We start from the raw sequence: 22,661 nt of genomic DNA, 5'->3' as shown, positions 1-22,661 counted from the left end.
CTTCATAGTTTTGAGAAATGCAAGAATAAAGCTATTGATCTGTGGCACTAAAATAACTGAGTTACTAGAAGAGCTACCTGTTGTTTTACTTCTGATGATAGAAGTCCAATAAGAGTGGAAAATACTTAATCCCTAGTTGTCATGATGTTTAGCTGATTATTATGTTATTAAATAGTGACTCAGCCAGAAGGGTTCATTTGTTTCTTCCTTCTCAAAGAACTGGAGAGGTTATGCAATGAGAAAGTGAAAGCTGAAACTTTCTTCTTAGCGCCCTGCTCTTTGTCACTAACATTTCCCAACACGGGGGAGAGATTTATTTCCTTCAAGGAAGGAAGGAACACTTAAGATGTGACTGAATACAAGAAAAGCAGGAAACCAACTGCAGCTGTCAATACACAATTTATAGAGCTGTAACACTGCTGTGGTAATATCAGACAGAGACAAAATAACCTGTAAAAATGATTCCTGCAGACCTGAGCTCAGAAACGAAGCAGTTAGCTATGTTAGTACCCAGCATTTGTTCTCAAGGCCTGGTGTTTGAAGAACAAAGCCTCTTTCCTTCCCAGGTTGCTTCCTGCAATGTTAGCTCCTACACTCCAAAATGGGTATGAGCAAGGTACAAAAAAACTGCCAGTAGTTTGTGAGGGGAACAGTCTTACTTCTTTCTGCCCTTGCCTATTTCCAGCATAAATAAACAGATAAATAATAATTTGCCAACAACTTCCCTCCTGCTGTAGAGGAATGTTTCATATTTTGTTGGAATAATTAACAGGCTTTTTGTTATTTTCTACCACCATATGCTTCTTTCCTGCTCTGTATTTGCAATTCCTCGGTCCAGCTTCCAGTTTTGCAGCACTGGGAGTTGAACAGCAGATTGATTGGGGAGGATGGGTAGAGCAAGGGGAAGGTGGGAAAGAGGGGCTTACACCCTTACACCCTAACACTGAAAGGAGAACCTAGAGCTGTGTAAGGTCTGCTGTTGTAGCTATCAATGAAGTAAAAAGCCATTTACTTTTAACTGGGGACTGAGTGGCTCAACAAAAGAGCCAAGCTAATTTTGTTTTAATTATTTATTGTGTTCCAATTCTCATTACTGTTTCTGTTTTAATTGTATTTTTAATTAACTGCATCGACTGTAATGGACTGTACACTTCCCTCATGTAACTTTGCTGACTGGTTTAGCATCCATTTTGAGATTTACTACAACATCAAAAAAGAGAAGCAAGAGGAAACCTCACGTACTGAAAAGTGGAGATGTACATATCCAAGGCAAATGAAAGGTCTTTTCTGCATTTTACTGCTTAATATGGGCACCCATGAAGACAATTTTAGCAGATTTATTACTCCATTTGAAATCCTTATGATGAGTGAGTAACTCTGGCTTTGTATGGTTTGCAATATAGCGATTCTGTTTCCTCCTTGTGATAACTTCTCGTGTACTGGGCAATATTTCATCTTTTACTGCTGTTCGGGGATCGGCCCTGCTGGAGTGGCGGGAGGTGAGTGTCCGGCACAGCCCTGCCTCCATCCACTGTGTTTGCATGCCACATTGAGGGGCCAGGGACTCCTGGGGGCCCATGGCCACAGGGCTTCCCTGTGGTCCGTCAGGGCAGCGCCTGGCAGCCAGGGTCTGTCCCACCACCCCAGCCAGGAGCAGGCTTGCAGGTGGGCCTAGCTTGGCTGGGCCCATGGCATGGCAGGGCTGGGCCATGAGGAGCTGGGGGTGGCCCTGCTGTGGCATCACTGGGGCAGGGACTGAGAGCGCCAGGGGTCCTGGGCAGGGTGGGGGATGCCTCAGATAGTCAGGACCATTAAGGGCTACTGGTGCCCTCCAGCCCCTGACTGGTCACCAGTGGCTGTTGCTGTTTTGTTTCGTCCTGCTGGCTTACAGGCAGTCCTAGTTTTCTTGTTGCAAGACCATGATTCAGCTCTGAGTCTCCAGAAATAGGATGTGTCTGGTACTTTCTGTGAGCTCGCAGCACAGCGCAGCATAGCAAGCAGTGCGAAGGTCTGGCTGGCTGCTGTAGAAATAAGTGGTTGTGAACCAGTTTTTGAATCCTCAATAGCTGCTCATTTTAACCATGTTCACACAGCAGGTTTTTGTTACTACAGTTATCTAGGGTATAGCTGTTCATTGAGGGAAATGCCTCTTCATTTTCAAGAGAACAAGTGTTGCTGTACGAACAGGCCTAGTATTTATTCCTCACTCTTGTTTAAAATGCTCTCACTATCCAAGCAGGGAGCAGGAGGCAGAGTCTGCCATATCACTGATCACTCTTGCCCAACTAACATCAAATATTAATGTTAACAACTCATAAGCTCAACAGATACGGATGTGCATTTGAATAATTTTAGTTTATCTTTTCAGGTATTGAATTTACTGTCAGAAATTGAGAGCTGTTGGCCAACAGTGTCATAACAGAAGGCTTTGCAGACTTCAGTCTACAAGCTAGCTGTTCATAAGTACTCCAGTGCTGTTGTATCCAGCTCACTCGAGTTTTTTCAACATTAAGGTCTGATCAAGTTCTGGAATATGCTTTTGGTAGTGAAAAAGGAAACAAATTTAGTTGTAGATACAGTGGTGATTTGAGGGATGGGAGACACAGTGAGATGTTTAAACAGCTTCTGTCCTTTCTAGGTACTGAGTAAGTTTTCTATGACAGAAAAAATTTGAAGGCTTGAAGGCTTTTCCACCTAGACTGATTTTCAGAAATGGAAAAGGTTCCTTTAAACTCAGTAAGTGCCTGCTTATTCATGGGAAGTCTGCATGCTGGAAATTTCACAAGCATCCTCTCAAGAGTATTACACAAGGGTATAAATGTGCTACGGTAGTTTCCAAATCAGACAAAGGAACAAAATTGCATGTTTTATTTACTCTCTGTAGATAGATAGCAATGTTATTTCAAAGAAAATGCATCTTCTTGCTAATACCAAATAGTACGGGTTCCCCTGAGACCCCAGTCACAACTAAATATTATGAACTACCCTCTCAATAAGATTTTCCAATCAGTTTTGCATCTACCTTTTAATAGTTTTCCCCATATTTTCTTGGCTTGCTTATGAGAATATCATGGGAGACTGTTTTAAAGCCAAGATTTATGGCATCTGCCGCTTCTTTCTAATCCACAAGATGTGTTTTCTTGTCATCTAAAACTCCTGGCACTGAAGGGTTTCATCTGAGAAGGTCAAATTTAAGCCCCTTTACAAAGAGGAAGTCATTGAAACAAATGTCTGAGCTAGTCTGTTAAAAATGACATTTTTAGAGCTTTATGAAAAAATATGTATTTTATAAATATAAACCACCTTCCCAAATGGGATTCTGCTTCTCCTTATTAGACCTGAGGTCAAAGTCGGCAGTTCCTGATACTCTGAGACATGAGTGATGGTGTTGGGTCAGGTAGGCTTCATTTCTGAGGCTCACATTTAGTATAAGCCCCTCCAATCCATCCTGTAGCTCATAGAAGTTTCTGCTCTTGAAATTTGTCAGTCTAAAAGTTTTATTGCTACAGTTTCTGATGTGAGACTAAAGCCCACAGAGCACCAAGACCTACAGAGAAAACAGTGTATTATTTCAAGTGCAGCTTTGGTACGGTAATGTAATACTGATTCCCTCTTTTCTGTCCCCAAAATGCATGCTGTGCTAGGTTCATATTAAGAAGTGAACTTTTATTTTACTCAGGTTAGACGTTAGAGCATGGTGGGGAGAGGAGCAAGGTTACATCTATGTTTCTATTAATTGCATGCAGTACGTCAGTGGGCAGAATTTTAACAGAGCTGAAAACCTTAGAATGAGTGGGGCAAAAATATCAGTTGCTCACAAGTGAAATCTAAATCTGAGCAACCTCAGGCTCTGGGCAGTGCCTTGCACTTGAATCTTCTCTTGTTAGAATTCAAAGATTTTCACTATGTTGACCAGCCAAAATGGTTGTGTTAATTATTGCATATGTGGGAGAGTCACTGCATGCTGAGACCTTTCACTTCTGTGATATACCAAAGCTGTGCTACAGCAGGGAAAAGAAAAAAAAATTCATAAACATGACAAATACAGGCTGCTGGCTGAAGGAAGAAATGAAAAATGAGTTGAAACACCTTTAAAATCTTTTGTCATAAATTACACAGAAAGGCTTTTAGACCAAACCTGGGCCGGAGAAGAAAGATCTATTGGTCTTTTCTACCTCTTGCTCTTTTGCCTTCCCTTGTCTGGCTCCGCAGTTTTCAGGCATCTTTGCTGATGGTAATTGTTATAAGCCTGCTGTAGCTTTCATTACACTGAAAGTACCATTTCTTTCTAAAGGGATCCAAAGATAGCAAGTGCAATTGAGAAGTGATTTTCAAACTCAAAGGAAGGGGAAAAGTCATGTTAACAAAAATCACAGGAAAAAGAACACTAAACATATTTGATTGCCAATGTTGCTTTCCTGTGGCTGGTGCCAAGAGATATCGAAATCAAGGTGAACTGCATGCGCTCAGCATTTTTCTCTGGCTGAGTAGCTCCCCCTCTGAAGGCAAATATTAAATTTTGCTGGAAAATGGTTTTGTGTTCTGGTTGGAGCCCCGAATCCTGTGCTATTATACATTCACTATTATAATAATGTTTGTTCCTTTGTCCGAACATCTCCCTCCTGACTCACTTGTTACTTCCCTTCTTCTCTAAAAATGGGGAAGTAGAGAAGTAGGGCCAAGTAGAGGCCCTAACTTCAAAAATTGCAGGCTTTGTGGTAAGATATACTTAATTTCATTTAAAACACATTCTTTTTATTGTCAAGCAGCTCAGACTGTCTTTATTTTATCCTATCTTGAATAAATAGCTTACTCTTTTGAGTACTGGCTTATAGATGTCTATGCTCTGTAAAGAAGATTTTGATCTAATTTGTATTTGATGAGCTGAGAAGCTGTAAATGACCATATGCGTCATCTTGGGAACATTGTAGCTTTATGCACTGTGTTCGACTAGACGAAGGATCCATTAGTGACCCAACGGAGGTGTTTTAGAGCAGGCAAGGAGAACTCTCTAAACACCATCTGCTCATACTGTTGCTTGTAAAACGATGTCACATCTGCTGCTCTAAAAACATTATGCTGATCTCTCCTACAGTACATGACTGCTGCACTCCTCTTAGCAGTGGGAAAAGGAGTCAGTGCCACATTATTGGGACAAGAGGTGTCAAGTTAACTATAGATGAAATTGCACATGGCCTTCTTGGCTTCCCATATCTTGTGACTGTACCGTAAATGTCACAAACAAAATGAAGGAGAGGATTCAACAATATATTTAACTAATGAAGGTGGGTAAATACTTAGGCTGTTAGTCTTTGCTGAGATCCATTTTGTCCCAGCTCAGCTGCTGCTGGTACAACTAATACTACTGCATGCTTCAAACCTAACACAGCTAAGTCCTCTCAGAGATTGAAAAGACATTTCGGACAGCTTGATCAGTGGAAAATGAGGTTTGTCTTTGATTTCAGATGGAGTGAGGTTCAGAAAGCACTGCCATTTCTTTTGGCTGTCAGATTTTATAGCTTAGAGTATTTGGCTGCCTAACACCTATGAGGTCTTATAAAGCTAATTTACCTACCCTGGAAGCACCAAGGGTATACATCTGCATACATTTGCAATACTGCTGCACCCAGAGTGACAATTTCATAATAATGGTGTATAGAATTAGAAAAACAGTCAATGTTGGTATGAGAAGGAGAGAGGTTATAATGATGCAATAGGAATCCTTGGAAGTACCAAAGAACTGCAGCCCCAAATGACTGAAGATGTGGTACTCTGCTTTACACAGCCAAATTCAATTGTTTTGACCTCTGATTCTTATACAGTATTACCAGACACAGAGACTGTTTTCAGTGATCTGCAGATGAAGAAAAAATGACAAAGTGAAGTTGTTATGGTTTATATTGCTAGCAGCTCAGTGCCTGTGTTCACTTGGTATGATAAAGCTAGTAAGTCTGAAAACTACTAACAGCCTGATGGTCGCCTCCAGTTTGCAAGGCAGAGGGGAGCAAACTTCTAAGCAATGTCATGTGAGATAGCACGGCAAAAAGAAGGCCAGAAAGGCAGGAAAGGTGGCCATATGGCATGTTCCATTGCCATATGAGACTCATATGAGACCTTAATGATATGATCTGTCATGTACCAGAGCTGTGGATCAGAGCCTCATTATTTCTGCTGTTGAGGGTAGCTTTGCATTGTTCTGCCTGCCTGAAAGAGCAGGAACAGACCAGAAAATAGGACACTGGAAGGCTTTTCAGGCCTGTGTTCTACTGCTGGCTTGATCACTGACCTGGGCAAATCACTTGATCTCTCTGTGCTTCTAGTGCCACCTCTTATTATTTCTCTTTTAGCGTATTGCATGCATGAGTCAGTGAAATAATAGGTACTTTCCATTATAATGTATTTGAACCCAAATCTTACATGTAAACACCATTGTACTGTAAATGGAAATGAAAGATTTGGCATTCATCCAAGAACAAAGCAATTGCCTTTTCTACAGCATGGTGGTAATATGGAAGGGCTGAAAGAGGGCTGAAAGAGGACTGAAAGCCTTCTTGTATAAAAGAACTTTGGCCTGGGGCAGCAAAATTTACCATGTTGTCTTCTCTTTCAGTGAGATTCTGTCAGAACTTGGGTGCTCGAGAGACTGAGTTTCTTTATAAATGGAAGATTAGTTGTATTTTCTACTGTTACAGCATTCTACCGCAGCCTTTGCAGGACAGTCTTATTCTACATCAGGTTCCTTCATGCCTGGGAAGTTCAGGTGTGTGAGACCATAATTTCTAAAGATGCCTCTGCACCTTCAGAGAGCCATCCCCATGCAAAGGCATTCTTCTTGCAAGAGAACCTGTAATGAACAGCAGGAATCCTCATGCGTAACTGATAGCAGAAGAGCAGAAATTAGTACCACTTTCCTTGTTAGTATTAATGTCTATGACACTTTACTGCAGGCTACCTATAGGGTTCCTTCAGAATTAAACAGCCTACCTGGGTTAGGTATATGCATCATCAGGATTTGAATCTTCTTGATATCCTATATAAATGTCTACACTGGTCATATTTCTTCCTTACAATAATTATTGTAATATTAATTTCTCGTGAGAGGAATGAAAAGAGGTGTTATTCTAGCTTGTGCTTCACTCGTCTGCATTTTACAAGGATGCAAGCCTTTGTAACAGGCTCTGTCCCCTTCTGTTTCAAGGGCTATAAACATTAAATGCTTTAGGGCATACATTGACTGAAATCAGAGCAAGAACGAATACTTTGTTTTCAGATAATTTTGCTAAGGCTACAGGAGGGAATTTAATTACTTATATGGAGCCAAAGTTTGGCCCTTTAGACTAAATCACCCAGGAGGTAGCACGATTGCATCAGTGACTCTCCAGGTGTCTTGTCCTATCAGGCGGTTGTAGCATCAGCCTGAGCTGGGTGATTAGACTAGTGCAATTCATTTGAGAAATGAAAGACAGATGGAGATGTGAGACAAGCAAGGATGCAGGTAAATTAGTAGCTGCAGTATGTCAAATATAGAAGAAATCCTGAAGCTGGTGCCCAACCAAGCTGAGAGGCCCACCTCATGTGTTGCCACACAGACACATCACTCTGGGTGCAGAAAGAGTCTGTGTTCATACAGTGATGTTCATGCAATAAGCAATTGTTGTTGGTTCTGCCTTCATAGGTGCAGCTTTGCATAGATGCGGCTAAATTATTCTCAGACATGGCTCCATAGGCATGGTTAGTTCCTATGGAGCAAGGCCATGTTTCTGCCCTCTCACCACCTGCCCAGTTCAGGCATATTTTATAGCATCTGAAGCCTTACCTTCCAAAATGTTTTGTAGAAGTGCCATTATCTCAACCCAAGCTTGTTTTTTAAGACATCTTCTGTACCAAATTGGAACACTGTTTTGCTAGCAGCTCAGAGAGGATATTGCAGCTAAGTCATTTGTATTGATCAGGCTTGACCATGCTTATTCTGTGTGATGAGATAATGTTATGGCCTTAGGTGACAAGTGTACAATTCCTTAGGATATGTATGCATATAGTTGCAATGATGAGGTCAATAATTAAGAGCTTCTAAGACGTCTTGCACACAGAATGTGTACTACTGATAGTTTCTCATAAGATGGAAAGACACAGCTCTTCTAAGAAAGAAACAGGACTGCTTTCCTGTGATCAAGAAAAATCAATGTCTAATATTGTGTTATGTGGTCCTTTGTGCAGGCAAAAGTAGATACGTAAAGATGAGTTCTAGTTGGAAAGTTGATCCTCATTCATGTATGACTAAAGTTAACTGAAATGTAATGTTCAGGTTGATTCACATCTCAAGATGCTGCAGACTTACCCAGGTCTGAAATCAGTCTCCTGTATGACTATTTAAGAACTAAATTTTTACCCATAGTTTCCTCCTGGAAGAATAGCAGTGGTATCCAAAGCTTTCCTGAAGGCATTGGTTACTTGGAACAAATGTACTTAAGAGAATATGTGTATTCAGAGCACAGATCAGTTTCCTTTCATGGCTGGCTTTCTTTGAAACATTCCCTGGATCTGAGGAAAATACATATTGTTTGGACCCATCCACATTTCTCTCTGTGTTGATCTGTCCTCTGACAGACTCTGACAAGCATTTCTTCCCAGTTCTGAGAAAATTTCTATTGTGTACAACCCTTTTCAGACTTTTTGTGCATTTTTCAGGTTACTGAACTGGTAATTTCATTTCAGCCTGGAAGTATGACGTAGTCTCAAGTTGTGTCCTCTCTACGTTGGTGTGGATGCAGAGGCTTTCTTTCATCTAGTTAAATCATTTTGCTTTCCTGCTTATTTATCCGGTGACTCCAAATTTAGATCGATACATAGAAATGAGAAATAATTTCATCCTGCTGGCCAGGTTACTAAAATATTTAGACCATAGCAATGTCAGGTCCATCGTATTTGGTAATTGCTTTCTATCTATCAGAATTCCCTTTAACTTCAGTCACTAAATGGAGCATCCTTTTTGATACTGCTAGCTGTCTGGAAATTCCTCTGCATAGATCTACAGTGAAGGTGGTTTCTTTGTGAGATTTCATTTCAGTGGCAGGTGTTTGAAAACCAATAAATAGTTGCTGCAGAAATGTCCCTGAACATTTTGACCAGTTCTCAGAAGTCTGAAAGTTAAAAATAATTTTAGTGGGTCTGGTCAAATATCGACAGATCAAATGTATTGCAGACACAGTTGTAGACACCTCAGGGGTCTTCAGAAAACATAACAGACGGGAGGCAATGTCACAGCATTCCTCTTCTCAGTCATAATTTTTTTATTATGTGCAGCTTTCTTAACCTCAAACTTTCAAGCATGTTCTTTCATGCTCTTCTGGATATGTGTTGCTATACCTCTGCTATCCTGTTTTTAATTCTAAGTCAATGTAACCAGATCCATTTCTTTCTCTCAAAGATTATTTTTTGCATATGAATAATAACTTGGCAACTAAAACATGAAACAGTTTTAGGCAATGTTCTATGTGCGTATTCAAATGAACATTACATAACCAAGTACTTTTTAAATATCTTTACAATAATGGCACCCAAGACTGTCTGTACAGTTATCCTTTTGCTTCTTACTAGGCATGCTTCAGGTGAAGACTTGCATGAAAAAAAGTTGCATTGAAGTCAAAGTTTTTGCATGCAGGAGACATGAATCTGTAGATGTAGTTGAACATGTTTTGCTTTTGTTTTTCTCCCTGCCACTCCTTTCCTTTCTCATGTTGGGCTCTACAGTCTGAGGCACTGTTTGTTGAGGTAAAATGCTTGGTAACTACTGTGTTTAATTTAAATGGCTAGATTTAGAGCAGGCTGATGCTTAAATTGGAGTAGACTGATGCCTGCATTAACTGAGTGGAATTACAGAGCACTCGGGAGTGTTTAGTCAGTTAGTACTCGATCGGTTGGACATTCCAATCTGTACAGTACAAGCAAGTCCACTGGAAAAGATGCTCTGACAGATGGCTAATTGGAATGTGAAAACGTGTATCCTGCAATGGGCTCAGGCTGGAGCCTCCTGACCCCTTTGCAGGACAGGTCCCATTGTGGAGCTGTGACATGACACAGTGTGCAAATTCTCCCTGTGTTTCATTATCTTTCACTTCTTTTCCCTCCAGCCATCTTTGATAGGTGATAATTAAAACATCCAAGGACATCCTATAAAATCCTAAGCTTGGGTTGCCAAGGATTGCATGAAATTCTTAAGACTGGGATGTTCTCCCACATGCTACAGTCCTCTGTGAAATCCAACAACATTTTGTTTCTTTGTTTTTAAATTTGAATAGACTTTTTAAAGAGTAATGCAGCCATAGCAGCTCCCATTTTAGCAACATCTGTGTACATGTGTATAGTCTTAAGTAACAGTTCCTGGACCTTGATTATTTTAGCAGGATTACAACTACTGCTTTGGAGACATAATAGCATAAAGTATCAGTTAAAGGTTTGGCCGCTCAGGATTTCTGACAATGCCATGCAAGAAAAGAACAATTTCCCTTTGCCCCCCTCCATAGGCATAAATACCTCTTCCTCAACCAAACAAAGAATTTCATAAGAAAAAATTAAAACCATGAATATTTTAGGCCAGACCACAAAAGAAAGCTTTAGTCTTTTTCTTTCTTTTTCAGTTCTTAAGTTTTTTTCCAGAAAAATCAGGAAAGAAATTATTGATCTAGATGTATTAACTCCAGATGCACAAACCTTAGCTAAGTTTTCAGGATGTCAGAGCTCTCACTAGTACTTAAACACACTAACTAGGCATACCTGTTTAGCGTAGAGATACCTGAGCAAGTTCTAAGCTAGTGAGCTTGACTGCCTGAGTAGTTTGTCACAGTACCTGCTTCACCCTTTTCTGAGGGTGCCTTGACTGTTCCTGTTGAGCTGACCTGGTTTTATATATATATATGCTTCATTGCAGTGCAGGAATATCTTTCTTGTTTGATCTTGTAAAGTCTTCCTTTAAGACACTAAACTAAAAGGAACCCTGTCGTATCCTGTCTTGTTGTCTAGTTGTATCCTGTCTTTCCTTCTTCCCATATGTCCTAGAGTTGGTTTCTTCAGCCACTAAAAATAAACTCTCCTTATTTCTTCCACCCTGGAGAAAAGTTTGTGTACCCACTAAGAGCCCACCCAAGAAGACAGAAACACTTCTCAAATAGTTACGCTAATGCACAAGTACTTGTCACATACCACTCAAAGAAGTGATTTGAGAGAGAGCTCACCATGCTTGTACTCCTAGGCAGAGATGCAGATTTTGTGGCTGACATTTCTTTGCTTTGAGAAATCATAATTTCTACAGGCAAGCCAGATCTTGTTCTGCATGAGGCACCGTTATCAATCGACCTGAGAGAGGGACTTGTATCCAGGGACAGGGATTTCTCTAATTTGCGCGTTCGTGCTCCAACCACAATGTCGTCACTTCTCAGACTCTCTAAGTCTACTTCTTGATGGGTTTTCCCATCTAGAATGTTCTCTTTCCAGTTTTCAGGAGATTTTCTCTTAATATGCAAATCATCTAGGCTTCTCACACTGGATGGAAAGGTATTTTTCAGTTTAGCAGCTCGGTATGCCCTCAGGCTCATGGGATCAAGCACTCTGAAAGTAACTTCATTAATAAATTGAGAGAATTTGAGCTTAGCTTCTATTTTTTCTTCCACAACAGACAATGAACTTGATGATCCTTGACTCACCAAGCTCAAATCAGATGCAGAGGAGCTGCTTTTCTTGTGAGTCTTCTTCTGCCTCTGGAGCTTTTGGCTTGTGTTTCCCACTTCTGCTGGATATAGAGAAGAGTGTTCCAGTCCGTGGATTTTTTCACTCCCTTTCTGACAGTGCTTTGATCGATGAGGTCGATAGCCTTCATCCTTATTTTTGCTTTTAACAAAGCTTTTAGCTTCTGACCTTGTGCTACCCTGTAACTCAAAGCTGTCCTCACTGGAGCTGCAGCGTTTTGAGTAACTGTTCATTGTCAAATCTCCAGAGAGTTTCCTCTTTGCATCAGTTCCTACTTCTGGTACACATGCAGCGGTGGATGCATTGCACGCTCTTTCTTCAGTCACCCTGCCAACCCCCTCTTGCTTGGCCAGTCTTCCAGGCACAGCACCCTCTGGCTTAACAAGGGAAATGGAGCCCTTTGACAGTGACTCCATTTATTTTTGTGTCTGTATGTCAGCTGGCATCAGTGAAAGTGGCATTCCCATAAATCCTTCTCTATCTTGTAAGACAACAGGCATGACTTTGAAAGGCATAACAGTGCAGCCACCACATTTTATCCCATATGCATCCCAAATTATGCATATGTTTCATAATTAGATCAATAGCACATTCTCATTATTTTAATTAGCCATACTAATGAACAGAATCTATAGGACATGCAAATTTTCCAGGGTATTGAGTGCTTAGTGGATGAGCATAGGCTTTTATTGATCCAAAGCAGCATATAATATATTCCTGTCTGTTGAACTGGAAACCAAACTACCATGATGGAGATCAATTCTCACTAAGTAAAGTCTGGGGTGGTTCTGTTTCAGGGCTTTTTAAAATCCAATAGTAGAGAAGGTCATGCTGTATTGTCCTAATGCTACTAGTGTTTGCTATTCTATTAGAAAGCTTAGTGACAGATCTGCTAGACCCAGAAAGACAAAAAGAGAATGTGATTCTTACTTTCTACCTGCTTGTTCTTGCCATACTTTTAATTCTAAAATAAGTTTTAAAGATTTGAATCCAAAGCGAGGCGCAATATTTCAGCATTGTAAATGAGCCTGGAGTAGGAATGGTGGGTTCTTCTAGTACCTTGCATGTGAAACTCTTCTCATTCTTTACTGTCATTATAGACAGGCAACTCTGAACTGTGACATGCAGAATTTCTATTTTTGCATTGTATATGCAGGAACCTAAAGGCTAGTTTAAGGGAAGTTAAGGGCTATAGTCTGACTATATAATCAGCATGAAAGTTTGGAGTTTCCCAATGAAATGCTGCAGCAGGAACTGACCAGAGAATGAACTGAATGATAAACTCAAGAGAGGTTTTTTGCATGTCCTTACTTCAGCACAAGGGTGAAAGCAAGCCATTTAACCCTTTTTGTCTGGTGGGAATGAGACTCTTCTTACATCACTGTCATTGTCATCACCATGGCTTTCTGACTGATGAAATGCAGCAAGTGGAGAAAGACAAGAGAAGTGAATCACAAGCAGAAACCTGAGTGACCTCTCTTAAACACTGGGACAGGGTGACATGAGGACGATCCCTGGAAGGGATTGAGGAGTAGGAAAAGGTGGCAAGGAAGGGGAGAAAAGTCAGTGAAGAGCACATTTAAAAGTATCATACATAGCTGACAGGTCAGCAGCAGCCTGGGTTGAAATGTAGTTCCATGAGCTTTTGAAGTGGACATTGTATTTAGGTCCCTCATTACACGTCACTTTTCCCACTACACAGAATTTATTGTCTCCACGTTAGTAATTCCAGGACTCATTTAAATCATAGCTCATAAAAGCTGCTGAAGTGTTGCAAATCTCTCAAATTAACATAGTAAGTGCATTAATTTTGCAAATAACAGGAGGACAAGAAGATCCTTTTAACACATCAGAAATCAAGTGCTTTTACTTTCTGAAATGCTTCTGTATTTTCCATGGGACTGTGCCATTCCGTTGCATGTAACAAACATTATCCTGATCAAAGAGAAAATGTGGCTTAAAATGCATAAATCCTGTTCACACTGTCTTGTTCTAGTTGAAGTTATTCCTCTCTCACTTGAATGTGAATGGTAACAGTTTAAAGGGCTGGCAAATGCTTTCTATTGTCAACACGAAGGTTTTCATGACCTTTTCAATATAATCTGGGAACAATACAGTACTACTCTCTTCTTGTAAAGCCAGAATTTAGGGCTTTTTCAGTATGTCCTCACACAGACTTCTGCAAACTTACAGTTATTCATTGAAGCAAACAGGATTCCCCAAAGAGATAGGGTCTGTGCTAATGCATCTCAGGTCTTTTGCCTTCCAGGATCCATTAGAGCTTGGCAAAGTGTGGGTTCTGCAATTTTAATGGACTTTATTAATATGTCTGTTTCAGAAACAGAGCAAGCTTCATTGTTGAGCCAAAATCTGTAATGGCTTGTACATATTTGGAGAAGATCTTTTTTATTCATGAGGGATTGGGCTCATTTGTGCATGAATAAAGCTATGTTAACTACAGGCATATATTCAGCTATCTATTGCATATGTGCAAATTTTAAGGTGCGAATTTGACAGAAGTCTGTGGTACAGCCAACAAAAATCACTCATATAATTATCTTCTATTGTCAGGAATAAGCCCATTTGTTCTGAAATATGTCATCTGTATAGCAGTCAAATAAAATAATAAAAAAAATAATATCAGGTTGTAGGTTATAGGTAACATAGGTAAGGTATATAACACTTGTGGGTTTTTTATACTACTTATACTGCTGCTTCTCTTTCTTCAGATAATTTCTGCCTAATGACTTTAGACATATGACATAGACATATCAAATTATTAAGAAGAAAAAAATTAAACCACAGCTGCAAAATGACAAATAAGTATTCTTACCTGAATGATATAGATCTTTTCACATCAATCCCTCTAAATCCTAACTGGAATAGGTGTTATCAAAGTTTACAGTAATAATAACTATTCAGTGGTCTGTCTTAAATTCACCAAAGTGTTCTCTAGAGACTACCTGAATCATAGACATTATTTCCACTAGTCACATGTACAAATAGAAAAGCTGAATATTAAACCAAAATATGCTTAAGAATTGATGTTCACGATTTATTTTCCATATGCTAAGTGACTTATTTTTAAAGTGTTAAAATTATTTTGCCTTATGTATCTAAATGTCTTTGAAGACACTGGTGATAAAGAGAATTTCTCATTCCAGTGCAAGCAGGTATGTCTGTGAATAGCAATGCATTGCTGCAGGAGTCTGGGCTGTACTCTTGGAAGAAATACCTTCAGAGAGGTCAAATTTTTCTATTTTTTCTTGCTACAACATGCCTCTGCTAGGTGGATGTTCACCTGATTTCTAAGTTCTTCTAAAACTGTCATATTAATATTAAAAAAATCTTAAGATAAAAACTTATGCACTAATTTTGCCCTATTTTAGAAATGGTGAGCACAATTCTTGAAATAATACAGTATGCCTGTGAAAATCAATTGAAAACTTTCTGACCAAAGTGACAGACCACTGCAAATAAAATGTCCTTTGTTAGCAGCTCTGCCATTACCTTCTTCGTTGACCTTTTGTGAACACCTGCACTTTCTTCTGTTGCCACCATTAACTGCCCTTAAAAATTAGGAAAGAATTGCCTTTTTCTATGCACTGGTACACAGTATTGCATAATGAGACCCTGATCAAGGTGACATCTCTCTAGGTACTATCAAGACTCACATAGTGATAACTCATAAGTGAACCGTTTCTAGGGACCTAAGGGGATCCAGTTTGTAATTTTGTGTAGTGCAATCTCTAAGCTGTTGTGTTCTGTTTTAGTATAAATATAAGAACATTAACAGAGCAACACTGATCCTGTCCTGCTAAATTGACTGCTGAATCTGAAACATTTATAACAGAACGATAGCTGAGATCACAGCTTAAATGGGACTTTCATAATGATTCAGTATTTTACTTGACAAGACTGAAATGTTCAGGGACTTGCTTAGTAAACTTGTTACTTAGGAGAACACATGAAGATTTTTCTAAAGGTTACTTTAGACTTATTTATATTCTGAGTGTCATTTTACACAGACATTATTAGAAACCTGCAGATTTTGTATAAAAATGGAGCATAACAGAGTTACCTCCAAACATGACTTGATACAATGTAATGTCTCTACAGACCACCGTTGGAAGATTTTAAATTCAAAGCTGAGTTTTGTGGGAATTTTTTTTTTTAAATAAAAAATTAATTCCCCTCTCCCTTTTAAATAATATCCCTGGTTTTTAAACTTCAGGAGATTTTAATTTTTGCTAATAGTACCAAAAGCAAATACAAGCTAGCTATGTAGCGAAGAAGCTGCAGTAGGTTGTTATGACAACTGGAAGTTTCTTTATGTAGAGCTTTGGAAGATATGATCATTTTTGGGTCAAAGCAGAAAACATTCAACAGTTCTAGTACTAAAGAGGTGTGCAAAGTTTTTGTATATCTAAAATGATGCCTTTTGATACATTAACGATAATACATTCAGTAGATTATCAACATTAAAAAAATAAACGAGTAAAGGTTTTCCACATTTTGAGGTTCATAAGAAAATTTTAGGTTATTAATGAAAAAAAAAGTGTAAATCTGATTTTAAACAATATTGGTGTTTATTTTAATTCCAATTAAGATTGGTTGTAGAGACTTTTGTAGTCAGTAGTAGACTCCAGGATTTTGGATCAATAATTATACTGTTCTCTGTGCTGTTCTTGTTGCAGCAAAGACTGAGTCTTTCCATAACGATGGTGTGTATTTCCTATAAGTAATTTTGTTGCTGATTCTCAGTCAGCCTTTTAACTGCTCAGAAATACTGCTGAAGCACCAAAGCCAAATCCATCAGGTTTGGTAGGAATTGCAATTCATTTCAAAGTTCTAAGTTTGCCCTACAGATGTGCAAGTCCTTCAGCATACAGTCCGTTCAAAATAGCTATATCCCAACTCTTCCAGTGCCCATTTTTGTTCACATATACTCTTCCCTGCTGCCTTTAATGAAAATTTTATCATGTCTTATCCACTACTCTTTGCACTTAATGCAGTTCATTTTGGAGTGCTTTATGAGACCTTTCTGTTCTACAATTAAGACTATCCCTTTAAATAATACAGATGTTCTTCTCTGGATTTCTTTTTAGCAGATGGTTTCTCTTTTTTTTTTTCCTGTAATGTTTGCCAAATACTAATTTGCTTTTAATACAAGGTTGTCTAGCCCGGTTTCTTCAGCAAGACAGTGTTGGCTTAAAGTCTTCTCAGCACTGTTTTATTTAGTTATTTTCCAGAAAGAGTATCACATTTCCAAATTAATGGGAATAATGTCTATTTCTAGGATGCTAGGTGTCAGACAGCAAAAATTCCATTTTGCTAAATAAACTTCACCATCTTTTTTTTTTTTAAGAACAAATCATTTCTAATGGACAGGTGATGCAGCCAGCATTGCCTGTAGTCATTTTAGCTCACTAGGTTTTGTTTGAAAGTCTTGCAGTTCTAAGGAAAATTCCAGCAGACATTTGCTCTAACTCTGTGAGATCTAGGTGTCTTCAGGACCAGTAGAATGCAGGTTGAGTTCCTTCATTTTAATGAGTGACTGTTAATGGGAATGAGTTAAAAATCTTAAAATGAGTTTTTCCTTTCTCTACCAATTGTTGGTAGCTCTGTATCATGTAATGACTAACAGAAGATTGGACCAGTGCTGCCACCATTAAATCAGTCTGGATTCTTAAAAATGGTGGGTTTTATTGGCGTGAAAAGGTAATGTGGTGTCACACAGAACAGAAACGTTTAAGAATCTCATGCTTCTATGCAGGAATCAGCATAGTGGACAGTGTCTGCATCCAACCCTGAATCTAAATCTAGAGATCTAAAGGATCTAAAGGATCTAAATTCCTCTAAATTATCATTACTCTAACTCCACCATTATGGGGAAAGCATTCATCTGTCTTACAACTACAGAGTGACCAAACGCAATGCAACAAATCGCTGTGCCATCTTTCTTTCCAACAGTCACAAATCCGATTCATTTAACTTATAGCTGTATACTAGACAGAGCTGTGGCAAGCCTGTAAGAAATGTTGAGCTAAAGGAGAGATGATTTTTAGCATAAATGCTGCACCACCCTGAAAACAGAGTCATTGTTCTCTGACAAATGCTACAGCTGCTATAAAACTAGAGCCAGCCACCCATTTAACATGCAAGCTGTATTTATAGCTTTTAAAATGAATTAAAAATTAAGGAAGAGAAAAATGTAAGCACAAAATGTTTTAATGTATCAATTTTAAAATTACTTTTATGGCAGTACAACAGAAGAAAAGAGCCAATTCAACACAGGTCCTTACTGCATTCAGCATCATACTGTCAGCGCGCCTTCCATTACTGTGCAAGCAGCCAAATTCGTATCAGTTGTAAGTTGTTGGCTGCTGTGTCATCTGCTCCCTAGCAGTAGAAAATTCCACTGTGGACACATGTTGCTGTGTATATTTTTAAAACTGCTCGAAGAAATATACCAGGCACTTGCGGCATTAGATAATGACATTTGGTTACCCTTAACTCCCAAGGGACTTTTTCCCTTTCATTCTCCCATGAAGAGAAATTTTACTCTTGCTGAGAAAAACCAGAGAAATAAAGCTGCTGACTGTGATCTTTTTTCAAGGGTTTTAAGTGATCTTTTATTTATCCACAGTTCAGACAATGGACTGCTTTGAAGAGAGGAATACAAAATGATATGGAGAGTGATCTACAATATAGGGAACAGATTTTTGGTCCAGTTAGGCCAAGGTTCAGAGCATATACACTATAGCATTTTCTATGTGTTGGAACTTCTTAGCACTAAAAGCTTGCGATGTCACCTGCCTGAGAGATTGTCGTCCTCGTCCAAGAAAAAGTTTTCTAGCTAACAGAAGATAACAGCATCTGTGAATAACAATTTCTTTATCAGATTAGTGTTTATAGACCAACCGCGACTGCATACCTTGACTGTGAATGAATCCTCAAAATGCTTTCTGTCCTCTGCCAACATCCTCTTTTTCTTGCTCAGCTTTTGCTTTAGCCAGCTGCTCCATGAGCTCTTCTTCACACGCTGCACCTTCTTTGTAGCCGTGCTGTAGGATGGGTAGAGCTGTAGGTCATCTGCATTACATTAGTATTTGATTCTGTGTCTCCAGTTCACTTTGTAGTCACTTGGTGAAAAGACAGCAAACTAATCGATCCTTTTGAGAATACACAGATGAGGAGTCTTAGTTTCTTCCACTGCTCCTTGAACATGTGTGTTTTCAGGAAAGTGGCATATCCTTTGAGTCTATTCTTAAACCTGTCCTTCTTTGAGGTAGGATGGCAGTGTCATGTGGCTTTCCAAATTAGGTATACCGTTTTCCTCATTTTAATCTCCCTTTTCTCTATTCCTATTTCCCAGCCCCTATATCCTTATTATTAATATTATTATTATTATTATTTAGCAAAGAAGGAGGAAAAGGCATAAGACAATTTAAGACAGTAGAGAAGAAAAGTGAGTGGAAGAATGGAATTAGTTTCTCATGCAAAATCAGACTTGAAATAAAAATACATTTCCTTTTTCTTCAGGTGGAATGAAAATATTTCCCACCCACTGAATTCTGCTTTATTTTAAAATTCATGATATTTTCTAAAACAATTTAATCTCTTTTATTTAAATCCATTCCTATTTTGATTGCTGGATGCCACAGTCTGCAAGACCTTGCTGTCTCTGAAGCCATATAACGTTCCTTTTTGATGTGATACCACCTTACTGGTGCATTAAAGCTACCCAAAGTCCATCCCAGTGATGCTTCCAGGAGTATTGAAGAGATCTTTCAGTACAGCAGCATTTTTCTTGTCATCTTTTTTTACATCTGCAGGAATATGTAATTCTACTAATTAAATGTTAAACATAGAGGAAAGTTTAAGACCGGGAGGAAAGTCCTTATCAAATACATAAACCACAAAGGAATAAGATGTTGCTATGATATTCTTAGGTTTTTTCCCCCCTGTCCCATAAGCTTATTCAAATTAGTAAATTCTGTGTTAGACCGAGTTGTTCAAGAGCGTATTACAAAAATTCAGTTCTGTGTAGTGGGTCAAAGCCCTAGGGGTTTTGACTTTCATAAGAACAATTGACCTGTAGTAGGTTTGTGGGATTTCATTAGGATCATTCATTTGGATGATTAGGAAATCACAAAGGATAAGGAAGGAATGAGCCTTTTCATCTAGGCAATGCCATCTCCTTGATCATGAAGTCACCATTTCCCTTGGAGGCCTCACAAATGCAACCCTCTTTCTCCTCCCCGCTCTCCTAGTCTGTCTCAGAAATAGTTACCAATGATTGCTTCCTCTTGTGCCTGAATAATAATAGCTGTGGAAATGATGAAAGCTTGTTAGTGGTGTTACTACCCACTGATGTTTCCTTTAGTCTTGTGGGGATGGTACCATAAGTTTTACTAGTTACTGGCTTTGTTATAACGTGTTTTCCTGAGATTTTGGGAAGGGCTGTGGGATGTCAGAGTAAACCTCTCCTTTATTGGCTTCTAATTTATTAGGCTGTTCAGAGCTGGCCCTAGGAAGCTTGGTGTTGCTTGCAAAAGGAAGTATATGTTATTGTTTACCATAACTGTAACACAGTAATTTTGTTATCTCTGCTTTCATTCTTTATCTCTGCACATGCATAATCTGCCAAAGACTTTCTATTTCTATTACACAGTAAATAAGGAAATGGTTGTTCCAGTTCCATGCTTCAATATGTCTTGGAAAAGTTTGCTTAAAAAAGCTTGCCTGCATATAAATGAGTTGGCTTGGCAGTATGCTTTTAAAATTGTTGTTATGAATACTTTGAAAATAACTGGGAGAAATAAATGGTAATTTCCTGACTTCTGTTGTCATGGGTGTTGGGGGATGGATATCCTGAGCAGGAGGAAAGTATTTATGTAGTTTTCTGTGGAAGTTAACTGAACAATTTCAGGTTTTGCAGCATATTTTTCCCTACATAAAAAATTATGATAAATAATATTATTTGGAGGTATAGACATGTTTGTGTTGAATGTTTCCTGGACATTAGTACCAGAGTTGTAATGTCTCAGATGCAGCTACAATATAGTTTTGCTGAGTGATGCAAACCTGAGTGTTTGCAATCAGAGTTGCATGTCATGGGAATTGGTGCTAAACAGCTAGGATTAAATGAAAAAAATAAATGTTTGTTTGCATGTGGATATGTGTGTGTTTGCACACCAAATGTAAAGGTAGCCCTGTGGTTTGCCTTTTCCTAACTCCTCTCTGCTACAACAGTTGCAATTTAAACGTGAAGCAAAATATTGCTGGTTTTTTCCTTCAACTCCCATAGTCCCACCCCATTTCATTATATTAAAGAGACATGTTCGTCAGAGCTGTTTAAATACTCTTGCAGAAAGCATGCTACAGTATGTGATGTTTGTTTTGGCAAATGGCATACATTTATGCTGTTTCTCATACAAACAAGTATTTCATCTATACTCTGTTGGGTTTAACAATGCTTGACTAATGCTTTCTATAATTATACAAAGTCTTCCATTATTACAAATATTTTTCTTCAGCATTTAATACAAACCTGAGGTAGGTTTAATGTGTACATATTAGTTTTATTAATAATATTAATGCCACTGACTTTTTCCTTTCTGAAAGATATAGATGATTTTGCTAATTTCATACTTAATGGCCAGTAGCATGTTCAGAATACATATTCCAGTTCTGATGAGATCAAATAGACATGTTCCATGATGTGTATTATGCAAATAAAAGATACATAACTAATTTTAAAAAACCAAACCTATCCTGACAGTCAATTGCAAATCATTCCATTAGCTTTCTAGCACTGCAGCTTTGGGAAGCTTCATCCATATAATTTGCTGTCTTCTACCTTAATGTATTAAATATTTCCTTTTTAAGACAGTAATGTCTGCCAAATGAAACAACAGAGCTTGTTAATTCATGGTTAAAGCAGGCATTCTGTTGTCATATTGCAGCACCAATAATTCAATGCTGAAGACTTCTTTACTACTTGTTATACATTTTAAATGAAAAAACAAACATGCTGTTAAGAGAAAGCAATACTTACTTGAGAAGGATTCTGCAAGCTCTGTTCTGCTAGTCCACAGACTGAAATGATGGAGCCAGATTTAGAAGTAGCTTATTAGGTGCATGCTGCTTCAACAGTTACAGCTTTTCTTTTTTTTTAAAAACTGAAAGACAGGATCGTTTTCTTTTAATGAAGCCAGCATAGAATGATATGCTGTCCATATGAGAGCATAAACTTGCAGACCAAAGTCAAGCAATTGTAGAACAACTTACTAAGGGTCATTCTTTATCAAGTTACCAGTGCTTTTCTGTGTAGTCACAAACTAACAGCATCAAGGAGGGTCATGGTATGTCACAAATGCAGGAAATTACTAGTTAGTCATGTACACTTGAGATTGAAAGTGATTGAGTCAGTATTATTTGTGATTATAAGTAGAAAACTGGGTAGAGCCAAAATCTTTCAAATGGAACACCCACTGAATTCCCTTAAGAGGGGTCAAGGCTCTGATTACAATCAAAATGCAGTACCTGCTACTCTCCTTCACTCTGGTGGTTGTATACTACTTCTAGAGCTCCATCCCTGAGAAAGGAGTGAAGGAATTGTCCTAAAGGGGTCACATAAATGTGAAAACCTAAGTATTTTGTTTTGCCTTTGATATTTTGGGAGAAAATTTTTTAAGCATATAATTTCTGAATATACATAAACCATGGCAATCATAAAGGCATGTAATTATGGTTATAAAATCATCCGCATATATCTATATATTTAAAATACAAAACCATACACACTTTTGGAGTTTTTAGTGATGTCACCATTTAAAGTATTTAAATGTTTTTGTTAGAATTCTGCCTCTATAAAGCCTGGATATGTACATCATGGTCCAGTAGACAATTAT

The 22,661-nt window shown here is 38.5% G+C and overlaps 1 protein-coding gene across 3 annotated transcripts in view; it reads right to left on the bottom strand.

Annotated features, from left to right (window-relative positions):
• Positions 1-21,877, bottom strand: part of BEGAIN (brain enriched guanylate kinase associated) — a 163,334-nt gene extending 141,457 nt beyond the window's left edge. For 2 of the 3 annotated variants that reach the window (XM_075753051.1, XM_075753054.1), the window contains exons 1-2: positions 21,806-21,877; positions 18,680-18,809 (exon numbers count right to left, since the gene is read on the bottom strand). In XM_075753051.1, the coding sequence (XP_075609166.1) occupies positions 18,680-18,727 (48 nt within the window). In that variant the 5' untranslated portion in view covers positions 18,728-18,809; positions 21,806-21,877. Of the gene's footprint in view, positions 1-11,231; positions 11,976-18,679; positions 18,810-21,805 lie in introns of those variants that run through there. The other variant, XM_075753049.1, reaches the window with a different exon arrangement.
• Between the last annotated feature and the right edge of the window lie 784 nt (positions 21,878-22,661).

The sequence above is a fragment of the Balearica regulorum genome, chromosome 5 (assembly GCF_011004875.1).
Source record: "Balearica regulorum gibbericeps isolate bBalReg1 chromosome 5, bBalReg1.pri, whole genome shotgun sequence".
Taxonomy (NCBI): Eukaryota; Metazoa; Chordata; class Aves; order Gruiformes; family Gruidae; genus Balearica; species Balearica regulorum.
This window is presented reverse-complemented; position numbering and strand designations above follow the sequence as displayed.